This window comes from Gopherus flavomarginatus, chromosome 3, assembly GCF_025201925.1.
Source record: "Gopherus flavomarginatus isolate rGopFla2 chromosome 3, rGopFla2.mat.asm, whole genome shotgun sequence".
In the NCBI taxonomy this organism is placed as follows: Eukaryota; Metazoa; Chordata; order Testudines; family Testudinidae; genus Gopherus; species Gopherus flavomarginatus.
This window is the reverse complement of record NC_066619.1, coordinates 171,223,036-171,241,173: the sequence shown is the minus strand read 5'-3', so window position 1 is coordinate 171,241,173 and position 18,138 is coordinate 171,223,036. Positions and strand designations below refer to the sequence as shown.

Genomic DNA, 18,138 nt, shown 5'->3' with positions numbered 1-18,138 from the left:
CCTGTAACTTTTGGGAAGGTCCAGGTTGTTAGTACCATGTTCTTCTACAGGCCAGCTCAGTCTTCTTTCCAGATTTCGTGGAATAGTGAAATGGTGTGGTGTGTTAGTCCCTTACAGGTGTGCTGTAAGACAAGTGTTGCAGAAAGGATTCCACAAACTGCTGGCATGTGTTTGTCCTATGGATCCAGGTTTTGGCAGGCTTGTCCAATGCAGTGAATTGTGGGATGGGTGGAATGCTAATAACTACTGTGGCTCTTCAGAGTTTGCGTGAAGGGACAATCTCTACTCTGCAGGCAAACATGAAAGAAGATTTTATAAAAATCTTATCAATCAGTAAGGGAAGCTGTTGGTAATATCGTGTATACCATGTATTTAGATGTTGCTCTGTTAAGAGTAAATTGAGTCTCCATGTCTAGTTCAGTTCTTTGCTTATCTGTTGTCATTAACAGTTGTGATGTAGATATCTATATGCTGGACACAGGTGGAAATATTCTTACTGATGCCACTAATGACTCTTGAATAGCAACAAAAGCTTTCCATTGGTCTTGACCAAACTGGAGCCAATGAAGTGAAAGGTTCCTTCCCTTGTTGTCACAAAGCATGCCCTTATCTTATATTGAATTATTTATACAGCCTAGCAGACAGGATTAGTATTTTATGGACAAAAAGGATTTGCTATGGCAAAGGATGTTACAATTTTAAATTATATTTAACATACCAAAGACTGACAAAGTGAGAGGATGGAAACGAACATGGGACGATTACTGTTACATATGCATCATCTTTGGTCCCTTGTCATTTTTTAACAAAGAGGATATTTGCAAAGGTACAAAGGGTGGTCAGGCACTCACCTCCTACTGATGCTCAAGAGAAGTCAGGTGCTTAACTGCCCTATTTGCCTTTGAAAATCTACCCTTATAATTTGGAAGCAGTGTGTCCCGAGTGAGGGCTGGAGTGGAGGACAGCGATGGAAGTGTAACTATTTTGAGAAGGATTTGAAGACTATAGTGCTCAGACGTGGGAGGATGTTCTAGGTATAGAATGCAGGAGAGTGCATAGTTGCTTGTAGAAAAGTCAAACGTGCATAGCATAGAGAGCACACAGAAAGGAAGGGAGGCAACTAGATATGAGATGGGAGGCAGAGCTGTGTATAGCCTTGAAAGGCAGGAAGGAGTGTTGAACGGGATACTGTGGGAAAATAAAATCCATTATAAACTTGAGTGTGGGGTGGTGCAGGTGATAGAGCAGTGGTGAGGAAGGTGATCTTGGAGTTGAAGAGTCAAGGTGCCAGAGAGGAGAGTTTGATGTTTTTGTTACAGTTGTGTTAAGTCTTTTTGTCCAGCTCAGATCTTCAGCTATCTAAAAGCTACAAATCGTCTAGGATGGAAACAAGCACTCTAGATATTGTATCCTTTTAAGCTGAATGAAGTCTGAGAATAACTCAGAGCAAAACTCACCAGCATCAAAAAACTCATTTTCTAGTGGTTCCACATACTAGTGAAACTATACAGGGTAATTCACAGACAGACTGTAAAACTTTGTATAGGTAAAAGTTGTTATAAGCTAATTGTGAGTAGCAAAAAGCAGCCATTAAAAGGGCAGGAAATTGTAGAGTAAGCTTACAAGAAACCCAAACATTTGAAAATATGCAAATTCACAGTTAAGGTACCCACACTACCTTAATATTAATTCTGGACAATTTCAGTATCCCATCTTTTCTGTGACTCTTGTAGCTGCTTTGTAAGATGCTGGTTTTGGGTTGTTGACTTTTTCTAAGAACTTTTGAGAGGGCTCCAGCCTATGGTTTAAACAGCCAGTGAACTTGTAGGATTCACAAGTGGGATAAAAAATGTATACCTGAGCACTGGCTTTTCCTGATTCATGTCTCCATTGTTGGTTACATTACATCTAATGACACTGGATCAGCATCAGAAGGCTCAGTCTGCTGTCTACCAGGGTACTGAGCACCCTCAGCAACCTTGCATGACTGGGCCCTCACAGGGTGAGGAGTGATTACCTTCAGTGAGCTAGTTGTGTTTAGGAATTTTTTAAATAACATTTTCTGTGGAGTGGCTTTGACATTTAGTAAGGCTAGATGTGGCATAATCACTGAACGAATATATCATTCTATTCTTGTCACAGATAACACTTTCTTATTGATAGATAACAGTAGTCTGAATTTCTGATATTTTCATGCGAGTGCTAAGAGGCAAAGTGCTAAGTATATATTTAAGGTAGTTTGGTAAGTTAATTGTGCATTTCCACATGCACATCCAAATATCTGGGTTTATTATATGCTTTATTTCTGAATTTCTTGCTTTGGTTTCTTTTATTTTGTTTTGCTAAAAGCAGTGTTCTTAAGAATATTTATCCCTAAGTTAATGCTAGGTATTAGCCTTAATTTAATATTGACATTTTTTGTCTGAGAATTTCCTTACTTTAAACAAATCCTAAGTTGGGAATATAAGGTATCTAAAACAATATGATACTTCTGTGATATTTAGCTGACTGCACAAATCAGAAAACTTCAATTTTTCTTATGACTAGATGTAAAAGATTGTTTAAATTGTTTTCATTCGCCATTACCTGAGTTTGATATTCAGTTTAGAATGGAATAGTTGTGGCCTGATTTTCATAGGTGCTAACTTCAGTTGACTTACATGGAATTTACAGGAGCTATAGGACTTCTGAAAATTGTGCCAAAAAATGTAAGCAAAGAACAGATTTCAACCAGATATCAGTATTCATGGAGGAGAAACATTTTATGGTTTGGTCTTGTAAAATATAGACAACAAGGTGCTGAGAAAGTGGTTTCATTGCCAAGACATCATCTCTTCTCTCCTTACAGACACTTCCACCCTGCCCCCATTCCAAAGACTGACTCAAGTCCTCGTGACAAAAAAGTAACCTATTGATACAAGTACTAGCTGCAATGCGAGAACCTATACAAGTGAATGCAGATCTCTAGGCAGAATAGAAGAGATGGAGCCAGCTCACAGGCCAGCATGACTTTTATGTGGGGAAAGTGGTGGCAAACCTCTTACTTTATACCTTGTAATTATTTTTTGCACTGAGAAAAATTGCAGTGCAGTGCAGCGGGGGAGAGAGTGTCAGTCACTGTTTGTACAGTATCTAGCACAATGGGTGCCCAAGTTGGTTGGTCTCTCGGTGCTACTGTAACGTAAATATCAAATAATAATATTAAAACATTTATAATGGTCAAGAGTTTCAAACGTAATTAGTGATTTTGGGTGCTGTCATGTACTCTGTACACATTAGGTTGTAGGGCTGCTACGAGCAGGTTAGGCTTCTGTACCAGGTTTGCACTGGCTACAGAGCTTCCATCCTGGAGAGAGATACAAAAGATGTGTTCTCCTTAAGATACTTGAATGCACTGCCCAGTATGGCTGTTACCAACTGAGGTAAGGTATGTTACGCACGAAGCCACCTACTTAGCATTCCACCACAGGTGCCTCAAGTTTTGGCTGTCCAACTTGAGCCACATCAAAATGGCCTGCCTTTCAGAAAGTGCTGAGCACCCACCCTCAAAAAATCAGGCCCCTTCAAAGGTTCAAATTGACCGCTCATAGTCGCTACTTTTGAAAATGTCGGCTGTTGTGTTTTTTTTTCTCATTTCAGCCATTCACTTGATTGTAGCGTGTTTGAATTTAATAGCAAAGGGAGATTTCAAAATAACAGGCTCAAATGGAATTATTTAATTAAAAAGGTTAAAGATTAATACAGTATTAGACTACATAAAGAAAACCTCCATTATCTCCTCCTGTTAATGGTGAAAGGACGGCACCCTGTTCTCTTCCTTGGTAACTGATGGAATTCTGGCTGTGGTCATTCCCAAACTAATTCCCAAACTCTCTTTTCTTTTATAGGGTGTGAGGCAAAAATTACCTTCCCACTCTTAATTTCACTATGTGTTCTGTTTTTGATCTCTCATTTTATATAATTACTTACAGAATTTATTTTATGGAAACTTAGTTTACATGATTAATAAGCTAAAGGAATTTCTAGTTCAGTTATTAAGAACACCTGTTGTAATAAGCACTTCCTTTGAGTTAAAAACATCTTTCAATGGGTCATAATTTCATAAATCGCAGAAAAATCTGTGATGACAAATGTCCCTTATAAATGACAGAACATAATTGAGATTATAAGCACTCCCTTATCAATTACCCCGTCTTATTTATTTTAACATACTTCTGTAGGGTCCCTTCCCTAGATGTCTTGGCTATCTTAGTAAAAGATTACATACGTTCCATTACTGGGTTCACTTTCCCTTCATGTACTAGGTTCAACTGAAGGACAAAGAACTTTTCAGTTTCAGTAGGTATAGGGCAGTAAACATATAAATATACAACATAAAAAGGATTGTGGTTAACATGTAAAAGAATTATGAGAGTTTATGGAAATTATGAAAGGTTCATATTTACGAGCAGGATTACTTAAGTTAAATCAACAAAAACTTCTGAGAAGTTATAGTAAGGAATAAAGGTGGAGTTTAGATTAGGTGTATCCTACATTTTAGAGAAACTCTCATTTTTATTTTTAGTATTCCTATTATGTGTGCTCTGTGATTATTAGATTAATTCCAAACGAGGCTGAAGTTCTCTTGAATCTAGCCAACTCTTGTCTAGATCTTCTGAAATGTTTCACAAGAAGTTGAAGGAAAAAGTGTGGGAGCATGTGACAGCTAATCTCTTTAGCAATAAGACTCTGAAATGTAAGCATCTTGTTGGAAATGCACCTAGTTCTGTGCTGCTCTTTGTTTTGCTTAGAAGCTTTTCCTTGCACAAATTGTGAATGTAAACTCTTTTGCATAGTCCAATTAAATCCTGTTGGTAACTTGTCAGTGGGGGAGTGGTGTGGGAATTTTTTTTTTTTTTAAATGGTTCAATGAGTCTGTTCCATAGTGAAAGAATTTGCCTAAAAGGATCTTGGAGTGTTTTGTGTATGTCCTCTTGAAGAACTGACATGGAGGAAATACCCCAATTTCTTCAGTCTAAAATGTTTTGGAATGTTTCAACTAACTCTTCAGAGAGCAAAAATGAAGCTCAGTCAGCCTTTTCACAGACTGAGCACAATATAGTCGCAGCTTACTTAATAACAGCAGGTATGGAGGTTGATGGGTTATTTTTTTTTTTAAATGGGAATTTAGGCTTCAATATTCATTTTGGGTCAAAATGCCAATGAAATGCCTTTTATATACAAAAAGCAAAAGGTCTAGTGTCTCTCAGCTTGAAGGTAGATGAGCAGATAAGTAACAGGGTGACTGTAAAATGTGTAGGAACGTCTAAAATTAGGGGTACAGTTTAAGACTTTGTTACATTATTTAAAAAAGTACTTTGCTTATATGTGATTTTAGCAAAAAATGCGGAATTCTGCCAAAGGAATAAGAATACAAGTTGCAACATTTTGCATTTTTCAGTGATGTGCTTGAAGTTATCCTGATCTGTCATATGTTCACAACAATGTATGTGTAGTCTTAAGAGTGTTCATGGGTGTCTGTGGGGTGGGATGTAAGTGGAAGTGTTGGAATGTCACTAAGAGGGAGGGGGCTGCTCATTGATGGGAAACAAGCAGACAGTCGTTTCAGTTGTATGTTTCACTGCTGACGCATTTTAGGAAAAGTAGCACACACGCTAGGGGCCTGATCCAAAGTCAGTGTACTCCCACTGATTGCAGTGGGCTTTGGGACAAGAGTTGGAGAAGCTGAGATCCTTCTCAAATATGAAATAACTTTTCTTGAAAACTTGTTTATTTCAGTACGATAATTGAATATTTCAAAAGTAAATGCTTTAATACTACAGTCTAGCACATTAAAAAATATGCCTCTGTTTGTTTTATGCCTGTTCAATTGAAAATTTAAGCCATTTTAGGTATAAATATTTTTGTTAGGAAATAATGTATGTTTTGGGCACACTTTTTCCAGGTGTTTTCAGTTATAATTAGCTTATGAAGAATTTTCAATTAATTATTCAGATTTTATGGTTTATGTGCATTAATTGGACTCAGTGACGTTTCAGGGTCCCTTCCAGTTCTGTGAGATAGGTATATCTCCATATATTCATTTGTGGGGGAGGAATAGCTCAATGGTTTGAGCACTGGCCTGGTAAACCCAGGGTTTGGTGAGTTCAATACTTGAGGGGGCCATTTAGGGAGCTGGGGCAAAAATCAGTCTGGGGATTGGTCCTGCTTTGAGCAGGGGATTGGACTAGATGACCTCCTGAGGTCCCTTCCAACCCTGAGATTCTATGAATTATGAAGATCAAATTTTACTCAGTGAATCTTTTTTGTATAGTATTTGACAAATCATTCTTCTGTTTAAGATGAACTCATTTAGTTTTTTTGATACCAAGGCTGATATTTCAAACAGCTCTAATTTTTGTTAGTTCTTCTTATAGTTTTGCTAAGAATCTATTGTATTCAATAATAATCTATTGAATAATATATTGAAACTCTACTTGTTGGTGCCACCAGATCATTTGCAGATAAATGGATAATATTGGCACTCTAAGAAATGAAGGTCATTTGTTCAGACTTTGGTTTAACTCAAATTGACTGGATTTGGGTTGTATCAATGTCTGGTTTATGAAATAGTTTGACCATTTTATGAAGAGCAATATCAACAGGGGAGATACAGAGATTAGCAAGGGAAAAAACCTCTCCTCTTTCTCTCTCACCTGACAACTGACATGTGGGCTCTACAAGTGGGTCTGTGGTATATATTTGCCAGTTGTATAAACCTACAGCACTGGGTTTTGAGTTAAAGGAACATAGTCTACCCAACATTCACACTTCTGTCTGAAAATGTTTTACTAACTGTTATGAATACCGTCTGAAATAACTATAGCTGAAAAATCTTTTTCTTCTTCTCATTACTTTGTCTTAGTTCATTAGGGAAGCTGTGCTAGCAATGATTGCAGCTGTAGTATGAACCTAGGTTTAGTGCAGGAACTTGTGACAATTAGTTTGGTCCATTTCTGAACACCTCATTCTAACAAATTCACATCCTGAACATGTTGATCGGTAGTTCAGTTCCATTGCCATAAGAGAAAGAGCTCATCAATGGAAGACTTTAACCTCATTGTATTAGTTAGCAGCTGGAGAAGATGACAAAGGAAATGAAATACAGATACAGTGGTCATCATTAAGTCAGCATTTATCAACAGCTACTGTGCTACAGGTTTCAGAGTGGTAGCCATGTTAGTCTATGTCAGCAAAAACAGCAAGGAGTCCTTGTGGCACCTTAGAGACTAATGAGGCCAATTACCAATTACTTTTGGAATTTTCCCTCTCTGGATATTCACCCCTTTTTGTCAACTGTTGAGAAAAGGCCACTTCCCCATTAATTGAATTGGCCTCATTAGCTGACCACCACTTGGTAAGGCAACTCCCATCTTTTCATGTGCTGTATATTTATAAATATAAATATATATTATATATATTTATAAATAAATATACCTGCTTACTGTATTTTTCACTCCATGCATCTGATGAAGTGGATTTTAGCCCGCAAAAGCTTATGCCCAAATAAATTTGTTAGTCTCTAAGGTGCCACAGGGACTCCTCATTGTTTTTACTGTGCTACAGTATCAGCAGATATTTTCCCATGCTCTGAAAAGGAAATAACTGCTAGAGCTTGGTTTGCTGTTTGGTTATTTTTTGTTTTAATGTTGATCACTGGTATGTTCAAACCATTGAAAGCATTTATGTCTCTGTGGTTTGCTCACAATGGTGAAATGGAACCATCTTAAGTGTCATGGTCACAGAATAGCTCTATTACAAGTGAAGGATCACTAACTGAATCTGCAAACTCTCTTTGTAGTTAAAACATTGTAACTATACAGGAGTAACTTTCTACTTAATTATTGTGAAGTTCACAGTAACTCTGTTGCCTATTACATAGAGACTGCCTTAATTTTCTTTCCCTCCTTTAGCAAGAAGAATGAGAGGAGAGCCCCTTTTGCTGTTCTTGATCAAGGAATGTAAAAGGCTCTGTTACCTTGATTATGGCAAATATCACAAGGTTTAATTGAGGAAATCAGAGAATTTGTAATCCTTTCATGCCAAGACTTCTAACAGAACAAAGTGGAGGCATCCCTATGGCTAAGTTTTTCCTTCATTTTAATAGTCTGTGCTGTGCCATTCCTGCTACTGGTAATCATCAAAATATGTGGCCTCAGTACTGTTAGGTACACCCAGCACCTTCTATTCGTTTAAACTCATGCTGTACAGGAAACTTTTCCTGTCTGAACACATGCCTACTCTGGTCACTGCTAATGTTCTGAACAGCTTGTGATAATAAAAAGAATGACACATATCGCTGAAAAATCAATGAGACTTTGCTACATTTGTGTTTGAAATGTTTGATTTAAGTATGATTCTGTAGTATAGGCAATTTAACTAATGATACATTGCTGTGGAACTCCTACAATGAAGTACATGTATAATAAAATGTCACTGATTTACACACATGGAATTTAGCCATTTCATGGCTAACGCTAACAGCATTTAAAAGAGAACTGGATAAATTCATGGAGGTTAAGTCCATTAACATCTGTTAGCCAGGATAGGTAAGGAATGGACTAGACTCTGTTTGTCAGAGGATGGAGATGGATGGCAGGAGAGAGATCACTTGATCTTTGCCTGTTGGGTTCAATCCCTCTGGGTCACCTGGCATTAGCCACTGTCGGTAGACAGGATACTGGGCTAGATGGACCTTTGGTCTGACCCAGTACGGCTCTTCTTATGTTCTTATTTAAGAACTGAAATGTTGGCATTGTACTTCTGTTTTTAGAGGCTCTTTTCCAGAATTTCACCGCTGCTATCCCTATATGTAAGTTGTTACTGTTTTTCTCGTTTCCATATTAATTGTATATGTATCATGGGTATAGAGGTGGACATAATGGTTTAGTCATTATACAGGTAACTTGTGTATATATAAAGCTAGATTGTCCATGTTGTGCATTGTGGGTGTGTCTTATTGAGCACCAATGCGAGTTGTACATATGAACTGAGGTGCTTGAAGTCGTTAACCCTTACAGTTATACTACCTCGGTTGGTGAGAGAATTAATCTGTTCTCTGCCCCATACACAATAATTCCTGCAAAATGGTAGCAGAGAACCGATTGACCACTGTTGCATTGTTATGAGCAGAGACAGTGGAGCAGTATTCAGTATTTAAAAATCTAGGGTTTGTTTCTCCTTTCTGTATGCCAGAGTCAGCAGAAGTTCAGTAATGTCTGTCCGGACTGAGGGGAGCCAACCGGGGTCATAAATCCCACTGGCCTTGGGGACCAGAAGGGAGCAGCAGGAGGAACTGGGGATTTCAGTGAGTGGATTAGCTCTTGGGGTTCAGGAATGTTGAAGACTACATAAGAGACTCAAAAGTACAGCACTGGAGGATCAGGACTGTATCTGCTCTGAGATCCAGGAGGGTAGTAACTGACAGGCAAGAGCTGGATCTTATCTTACTCCTCAAGAGAAACTGGGCCTTTCACAATCTGAACAGCATAGCATTGAGCTTTCACTCTGCCTGATTTCATGTGCACACTTATATGTGCCAAGCACGTTATTATTAGTAAATAAGATTCAAAATTAACACTCCATTAAGATTCAGAACTCGATTGGTGCTATTTCCGTTTCTCTGGCTATATATTCAATGAGACAACCATACACTGATGCTCATTGTGAAGCTGTCCTTACTGGTTGTGAATGTAGGAAAAATTAGGGTGCTTTGTTTTAAATGAAATAATTAACTGAGAGAGGAGAAAATGGAGACTTCATTCACATTGATCCTGTAGATAGCATGCTGAGCACACTCAAAGTAGTGTCTCCAGCATAAGGGCTAGCACTCAGCATGAAGCAGCTGTGCAGAATGGCCCTCACTTTGGGTCCAACCATGCTACTAGGGAAGTCAATTGGAAAACTCAAAGGAAGCAAGACTGGACTTAACAGAGTGGAATATATTCAATGTTCAACAATGTGAGCAAACTCCTATGCCTGCAATGAACTGAGCACTGATGAGCAGGGAGTAAGTACGTGTGCCTAGAATGGAGGCAGATGGTGAAGGCTCTCTAACTTGCTCATAATTCAGCACATGCAAATTCTGTGCCATTTTCATAATTTTAGAGTTCTGCTGCAGAGCTATCCTTAGCAGAAAGCAAGTTACTGCAGTTGCTGTGAGGGTCTTCCACATAAAGGCTTCTGATGCGTCTTGTGAAGCAGTATCACAGCCAGCTGCTCAATGCCAGAGTGTTTTTGCCAGCCTGACCAGCCTGCTGCACCCACTCCTTTCAGTGTACTTAATTCTGCTGCATCATGACAATGCACTGTGTTCAGCAGTGCTAGTGAGGGCTCAGCACTACCTCTGTAGGACTGAGCTCTTAAGATTCTAGTCTGAGAGATTCTGGATACCTGCCATACCCATTGAGCTCAGATAGTGAGGCCCTGATTCAGCAAGAGACTAAAGCATATCCTTTAGTACTTAAACTTAATCATGTCCTTAGAGACCTTGGTGAATCAGAGTTTGAGTCTATAAATTAGGAAAGCTCTCGCTCTTAAATATGATCTTTGCAGATTAAAATAGAATGGGTTTATGTTTAGATTTCATTATGTATTTTGGTTTGTTACGACCTATACTGTGTCGTTATTTCTGCCACTTGTCAGGCTTCCTTTTTTTGTGTTTTCACAGGGATGATAAGCCTTCTCAGTAACATAATTGTGTTAGGCATCTTTGTTAAGTACAAGGAACTTCGGACAGCAACAAATGCAATTATTATTAACCTGGCTTTTACCGACATCGGTGTTAGTGGCATTGGTTATCCTATGTCTGCTGCTTCAGACCTACATGGAAGCTGGAAATTTGGGTACACCGGATGCCAGGTATTTGAGATTTTTTATATTAAATCAGGGACCAAACAAGTACTAAGCAATTAAACACAAACCTAAATATATGAAAAATACCTTCCTTTGATTTTTAATGTTCTTTAGAGAGGAGTCTGAGCTGCAGAGTTTGGGTCCAGGTCTGGATCTGAACTTCCTTAAAATTCAGTGGTATTTGGAGCTGGGGAGTTGCTTAGGACTCATTGCTAATTTTCATTGTTTAAAGTTTGGAAGGCTATTGAAGCATAAACTTGTGTTGATGTTAAATATACAATATTAAAATAGCTATAACAATATATATCGCATTACTTTTTGTAGAATTCGTGGATGCTTCTCACCATTTACTAACCAAGATTTTCAAAGTAACCAGTGATTTTGGGTGTCTCAATCTTTGGGTGGTCAAACTGATAAACTTTAAAGTATCTGATTTGCAGAGGGTGGGAGCTTAGCACTTTCAGAAATCAGGCATCTTTAAGGGATGTCTGTTAAGGTACCCATAAAATGGACTTTTGCATAACCAGTAGTCATCTTGAAAATCTTGGTACGTATTCAAAGAAACAGCTATCTTATTTTAGAATTTGCACAATTTTTCTCTCTTCATGTAAAATGGTCACTGAAAACATATCATTAGCAGAAACGTAATAATCTTTGCTGACTGTGCATGCAGTTACTTAAATATGATTTTTAACCCAGGAAATGAGTATTTAGCAGTAATATTAATTATACACCCTGAAAGTATTTGTTTGGCAAAAATTAAACAGGACAGCAGAATGCTCCCAACAAGATCTGAAATCACACACAACTTGCCTGATTGAAGATTTAATTTCAAGTTCAGCATTCAGCCAATGTTCACCAGCGATCCAAGGCCCTCATTTGATTGCATTTAGGATGACTTATATTTTTGGGATCAGATCTGAGAGTTTCCACTCTGCCTTGATTTGGGTTCTTAGGATCTTTAGGACTCTAAACTCAACTTGATCTAAACTGAAGAAATCCTGTAAACTGATATTGTAGAATTGTGTGACTGTCTGGTTATAACTTCTGCAGTAAGAAAAATATTGTTTGTGTTTCCCCAGTATGCAACAGAAACATTAGATAAACAACTTTGAATCCCAGGATCATTAAATTATTTATTTAACATGAGTTAAAATAAATGGTGACTTCTGGCAAATGTCTTCAATGGGATTTATGAGGGCTTATGCAAGCACACTTATTTTAAAATGTTCAGTTTTACTTTAACAAACTATTAACTATTTGAGTTTAACAAATTGGTCATTGAAGAATGCATTGAATACAACCCATGATAACACTTAGCTTCAGGATACAGGAGAAGACTCAAACCTTTGAAAGCATTTGCATTAGGAAGTGAAATGGACATGTTATCTTTTTAAATTTCAGATCTATGCTGCCTTAAATATCTTCTTCGGAATGGCAAGTATCGGGTTGCTTACAGTTGTTGCAATTGATCGTTACCTGACAATCTGCAGGCCTGATATAGGTACTGTAGTCTTGGATATAAGTCTTGCACCAAAATGATCATTTCAATCATTTATTAGTTGACATCTTATGAACCTTCATGCAAGTTCTTTTATTTCCTCTTGTGGAAACCTGCTTCCAAAATTTGGGCACAGTTCTATAGTAATTGATTATGTGAGCTATCCTATACATAGCTAACAAAGTCAAGTATATAGAAGGAAGCCATAGTCCCTTGTTTGTGGAATGGTTCCTGACAATAATTGAAGCTGGGGGGACAAGATGTGTTAGCTAATATACTTTATTGGACTCACTTCTGTTGGTGAGAGCGACAAGCTTTTGAGCCACACAGAGCTCTTCTTCAGGTCTGGGAATAATTGAATAATACTAAGAATACTAATTGAAGCTGATGTGTATTCTGAATATTGTTTGTTTTTTTTCTATATTGTATTTTTCTCTTGATCTTTATTATGGGTTTAAAAATTATAATGGTTAATTCTTTCACTTTCCCTACATCCCCCCACTCTCTTTCTTTCTCTCAATTCTTTGATATGGCACCAGCAACCTCTATTATTCCTAAGCTTTGTGTGGGGGAAGGTGTGATAATACTGAGATGTATTCCAACTCTGCTTCTGGGTGTATTTAAATGTCATTTATCTGTGATATAGAGGAGAGCTTAAATAAAATGGGTGTGCTGCAGTGTGCCAGGTGCTTGTAAGGATCATTTATAATTTCTATGCTAATTGTCTTGCTTGGAAACATTTTTGGTTCAAACAAAATCTTGGAGAGAAGTAAAAGAATAGAGTGGTTTGATGTAAAAATATTTGCTTGGTAACAGGAAGAAGAATGACTACCCGCAACTATACTTCCCTGATCCTAGCTGCCTGGATAAATGCTGTCTTTTGGGCCTTGATGCCTATTGTTGGGTGGGCTAGCTATGCCCCAGATCCAACAGGAGCCACCTGCACAATAAACTGGCGGAAAAATGATGCGTAAGGTTTTGAGAACTTCATTTTACTTCTCAAATATGGACCATTGCTTATTTTCTGTTCAACACCATGGTCAATGTTTTCTCCTAAGAACATGCCATGCAACTTCTAAAAGACAATGGTAGTTCAGAAGTAGAGACTGAAGTAATCTATAATAAATCAAAAAAGGATGTAAGAATTTTTGACAGTGGAAAGCATTAGAAATCCTTGGTGTAAAGGTCACTGAGCCTAATAAATCTTATCAAGTTGAAGAAATTGTACTTACCTTTTGTAAATGTTTTTTCTGACTGTTTTATTAACAATAAAACATAAGGGAACAATGCATTTTTCAGTCATTTTTCACGGCTGCACAGTTGTAATATCTTGTATTTATTTTTTGGCTTACAGGTCCTTTGTTTCTTATACAATGACCGTAATTGCTGTTAATTTTGTCGTGCCCTTAACAGTCATGTTTTACTGTTACTACAATGTTTCCTGCACAATGAAGCAGTACACTACCAGTAACTGCCTGGAGAGCATCAACATAGACTGGTCTGATCAAGTAGATGTAACAAAGGTGATGGACGGGGTCTTAATTCTTAAATAAATATAGTGTTTGATTTTGATATAGGTAAGCAGATATAAATGGTTTGGTCTATCAAACATTTTTTTCTTGTTTTATAGATGTCTGTTGTGATGATTGTGATGTTTCTGGTGGCTTGGTCTCCATATTCCATTGTATGCTTATGGTCTTCCTTTGGAGACCCAAAGAAGATTTCCCCTGCAATGGCCATCATAGCACCTCTATTTGCAAAATCTTCCACATTCTATAACCCCTGTATTTATGTCATTGCAAACAAAAAGTAAGTGTCCCATTTTAAAATTAACAGCCTCCATCTGCTTTATGATTACTGGGCATCCTAGTTGTGCAGAAAGACCTTCTATAAGATATGACAAAATCTTTAACAAAGATGGAAAAGTTAAACCAGTGCTGAGTTATCTGTGATGGGTCTGATGATCTTTTGGACAGGTTTTAATAAAGGTAGGTGGTAGTATCTGCACCATATATGTCTGACAATATTTCCATGATATCTCCAGTTGTATCCTCATAAAAATATTTTGCAAAACAATTTCAGGTAACGTCCTTTGCCAAGACGGGGTTGGGGTGAATTTTTGAGTCCTATCTGAATCTGGGACTGTCTGCTTTTAATTAAACTGGCTTAAACATATGGTTGCTTAGGCCCAAGAGTCTCAAAGTATTTAGCCTCATAGCTTCCATTAAAATTAGGAAGCTAAATACCTTGGAGGATCTGGGTCTTCGTGACTTGTAGCTCCCATGCATATCATTGCTTGGCTTGGAAAGTGTCATAGTTGGGTGGTTTGAGACGATTAAGAGCAAATTTACAAGTCACAGGTGTCACCTCTTCTGTCAAAATAAAAACTATACCATGTTTTGAGCATAGGTATCATATTGAATTGAGATAATTTTGGGACATGTCCTTGGTCTCACAAAAACAGGCAAAATCAAAAGGGTTTTGCCTGTGCTTCGAAGTATACAGAGGTTGGGGACACTGGAATCCTTCCCTTCCCATTCCTCAACCTGCAAGCAGGATCTGGGACATCCATACAAATGAGCTGAACTGTTCTTGCTGAGTAGTTGATATGGTCTGACTCTTCTCTCCAACCCTGTTGGTTTAGGTCTGCCCTCTGCCTAGACCTTCATGTACTACACAACCAGCATGCATCCATTCACCCACTCATCTCCCTACATTTTATCACACAGCTGTGCTGGCGGGGCCCAACTTGTGCTGTCCTGACTCATGGTGTCCACCAAGCACCACAGGTGGTGGTGCTGCTGTGGATACTCTCCTGAGGGGCTAGGGCTCAGTTAAATGAAGTCCTAGAGCTTGCACCTGTGCCTCCTGCTAGGGAGATGACCAGTGTTCACTCTAATTTTTCCCATCCATGTGTCAAATGAATTTTGTTTTGTGAACCAATATGGAGGTGATGGGCTTTGTGGTGCAGGATGGGTCTCCAAGGCTACGGTGAGGAGAGATGACTCTTCCCCAGGGCTGTCTCCCTGCAGTAGCACCTAGACTGGGAGGGAGAGACGCCTCTCCCCACCACTGGAACTCTGGGACTGGGGCTGCAGGATAGGCACCCCTCCCCTGGCCCCAGCATGTCTGTGCTGGGGGATGGCAGCCGTCGCTGCGGTTAGGCCTGCGCCACCCTGGCCACCCCAGCAGGTCTGGGCTGCAGGCTGAGTTGGGGCCGGGGAAGGGGCGCCTCTCTTGCAGCAAATTGGGGGCAGGTCACTGGGTGGGTTCCTTGAGCGCATGTGTGGTGCTAAATAGGCTGCTGCACTTGTGCAACTTACAGGGAACTTAAGAGATGATGATAAAATGAGATATTTTGGTATTCTATTGTCAGGAGCCAAATTTCTGAGACAGACCACTTGAAAAATGGGACTGTCCTGAAAAAAATGGATTGTAAGGTCACTCGAACAAAATTCCACTCATGCTAGTTTCACATTGATGCAATTCCATGGACCTCAGAAGAGTTCCTCTTGATTTACACTGGCAGACGAAGAGACTAGAGACTAATTAAATTCTAAAAGTTTTGTTAAAATAATAAGCCTTATTGGTATAGCACATTTGAATAATTTGATCTTAATTTATCTCTATTTTTGCTTCTTTATCTGTGCCTCTAATCATCTGAATTTTTACTTCCCTCCTCACGTTGCAGGTTCCGGAGAGCAATCCTGGCAATGGTTCGATGTCAAACTCGGCAGGAGATCACTATTAATAACGCTTTACCAATGAGTGTCTCTCAAAGCACGCTAACATAATGAGGCTGCTCAAAAGCACTGCCACTTTATTTACCCTACAGTATATGTTTTGTACACTACATGGAAATAAGTGGTCAAACCTGGGCCACAATTAAATTTGTATCACACTGTAATAATCCAGTCCAACAAGCCAGTTGTTTTTCTCATTGTCTCAATAATATTTAATACAGTTTTTTTTTAAATGCCAAGATTTTAGTACTGAAGACTAGGTCAATTGGCATAATATGCTTATCCCTCTCAAAAGGTGATTGTGAATGCTCAGTGTGTTTTGTAACTCTTGGATAGTGGGATAAAATGATGTGGGAGGGAGAATAAAGCAGGACATGCTTAATTGTGCTATAGTAACAGAAATAAATTTTGTGTATGCATAGTTCTTTTGGTATGTGTAATTTCCCCCTTTGAACTCTAAACCAGTTCTCAATACTTCAGGCACAGTACTACTGTATCCTGCATTTCCCTCAATGTCTTAAATGCACAGATTGATCTGACCTGAAAAGTTTGCTTCTGTGAGTACTGTAGAATGCAGGCGTATTTAAACTCCAGTGTTGCCAACTCTCTTTATTATCAGTTTTGTGGTATTTTGGTAGTTTTCTGGCTCCTGGAGCCAAGTGATTATGTGAGAATCTCAGCTTTCATTTTTAAAATAGTAAAATTCTAACCTTTGTGCCTGAAGAGAAAAATCTTGAAACTGTGACCCAAGCACATGTTAAAAGTTTAAACCAAAAGGCAAGTAAAAAAACCCCAAATTTATTATTTTAAGGTAATCTCATGATTTTTGAGGCCTGACTCATGGTTTTTGAATGCCTAGCACTGGCCATCTTGGGAATCAGTTTATTCAGGGCTGAAGGGATGAATATCTTTTCAAAGATTCAATTGTAGGTGGTAGTTAACTTGATATTGGTATTTCTGATGTTTGGAGAATAAATATCTTGTCTGCTGGTAATATAAAATATGAACAACACTCAGGCAGATCTTAACTAAAACAGCTTCATCTAACTACAACTACTTACCATATTGAGTCCACTTCCTATTACCCAGTTCCTGTGTCTTTTTTAAAGTGATACAGACTCTTTTGGAATGCTGGATGTTGAACTCTTTACTTTGCATTAACAATAAAATAAAGAGAGAGAATATAGTTTGTTCTGAAATCCACTAATCTGTTCTAAAAAGCAAACATTCTAATGCTTCAAGGAAGAACAAAGAACACACATTTTAAAGCACAATCTAAGGGGATTTCACTTCACATGATATTTTTGGTGCTATCAACTGATAATCAATAGATGGCTCCAACAATTAGTTTATTTTTTGACTTTTATTAACATTTAAGTTTTGTGTGAAGTCCTCTATATTCTTTTCAGAATACAACTATTATTTTAAACATATTTAAGCTTTCTGGTAAAGCCTGAAAAAATTGTCTAAAAAAAGTTGTAAAACCTAACTCATTGTGCTATTAATCTTGACTGTTTTTAATATTAAAATGCAGGTACATTCTGCACTGTATAGTTATTCAGTCTTAGAATATGCCCCTTTCAGTACTTTAAGTACTTTTAGCCCCTTTTAGTACTATCTTTGACATGTTACACTTATATAGTACACTTCCCTCCAGAATCTCAGAATGCTTTACAAATCTTAGCTAACTAAACTGCACAACACCCCTGTGAAGTAAAGGGATATGTTAAAATATATCTAGTAAATCTGTATTCAATATAGTTAACTATAAAGATGATTTCCTGATATGTGATAGATATAATTTTAACAGAATATGTTCCTTTGACATAATAAAAAACAAGCTGGTTCAACTGATCCCTTTCAGGATACATTTGAAGGTTAAGTAGCTACAGATCTCAGCTAATCCAGTGTAATCTGCTATTACTAAATGGATGTCTACATTCACATTCATAGCACACAGCACACGAGTGCCTGGGAATAAAAGTTTTTAGATTGTGTTCA

General features: G+C 38.1%; 1 protein-coding gene across 5 annotated transcripts; it reads left to right on the top strand.

Moving 5' to 3' along the window:
• Positions 1–92: 92 nt before the first annotated feature.
• RRH (retinal pigment epithelium-derived rhodopsin homolog) lies at positions 93–18,138 on the top strand. 5 transcript variants are annotated; one of them, XM_050946758.1, is made up of 7 exons: positions 93–4,735; positions 10,709–10,899; positions 12,298–12,397; positions 13,211–13,364; positions 13,749–13,917; positions 14,025–14,203; positions 16,086–18,138. In XM_050946758.1, exons 1-7 carry the CDS (start codon positions 4,660–4,662, stop codon positions 16,186–16,188), a joined length of 972 nt encoding a protein of 323 aa, XP_050802715.1. In that variant the 5' UTR covers positions 93–4,659; the 3' UTR covers positions 16,189–18,138. The 5 variants fall into 5 exon arrangements, with proteins under 5 accessions (XP_050802715.1, XP_050802714.1, XP_050802716.1 ...); XM_050946757.1 differs by having other exon boundaries at positions 4,660–5,125; positions 16,086–18,137; XM_050946759.1 differs by lacking the exon at positions 93–4,735 and adding an exon at positions 5,962–8,000 and having other exon boundaries at positions 16,086–18,137.

Excerpts from the sequence above, each read along its gene's own strand:
- RRH (XM_050946757.1), top strand. The coding sequence starts at position 4,987 with ATGGAGGAAATACCCCAATTTCTTCAGTCTAAAATGTTTTGGAATGTT. Across the intron at positions 5,126-10,708 it reads AGCTTACTTAATAACAGCAG|GGATGATAAGCCTTCTCAGT; the intron begins GTATGGAGGTTG and ends GTGTTTTCACAG. Across the intron at positions 10,900-12,297 it reads TTGGGTACACCGGATGCCAG|ATCTATGCTGCCTTAAATAT; the intron begins GTATTTGAGATT and ends TTTAAATTTCAG.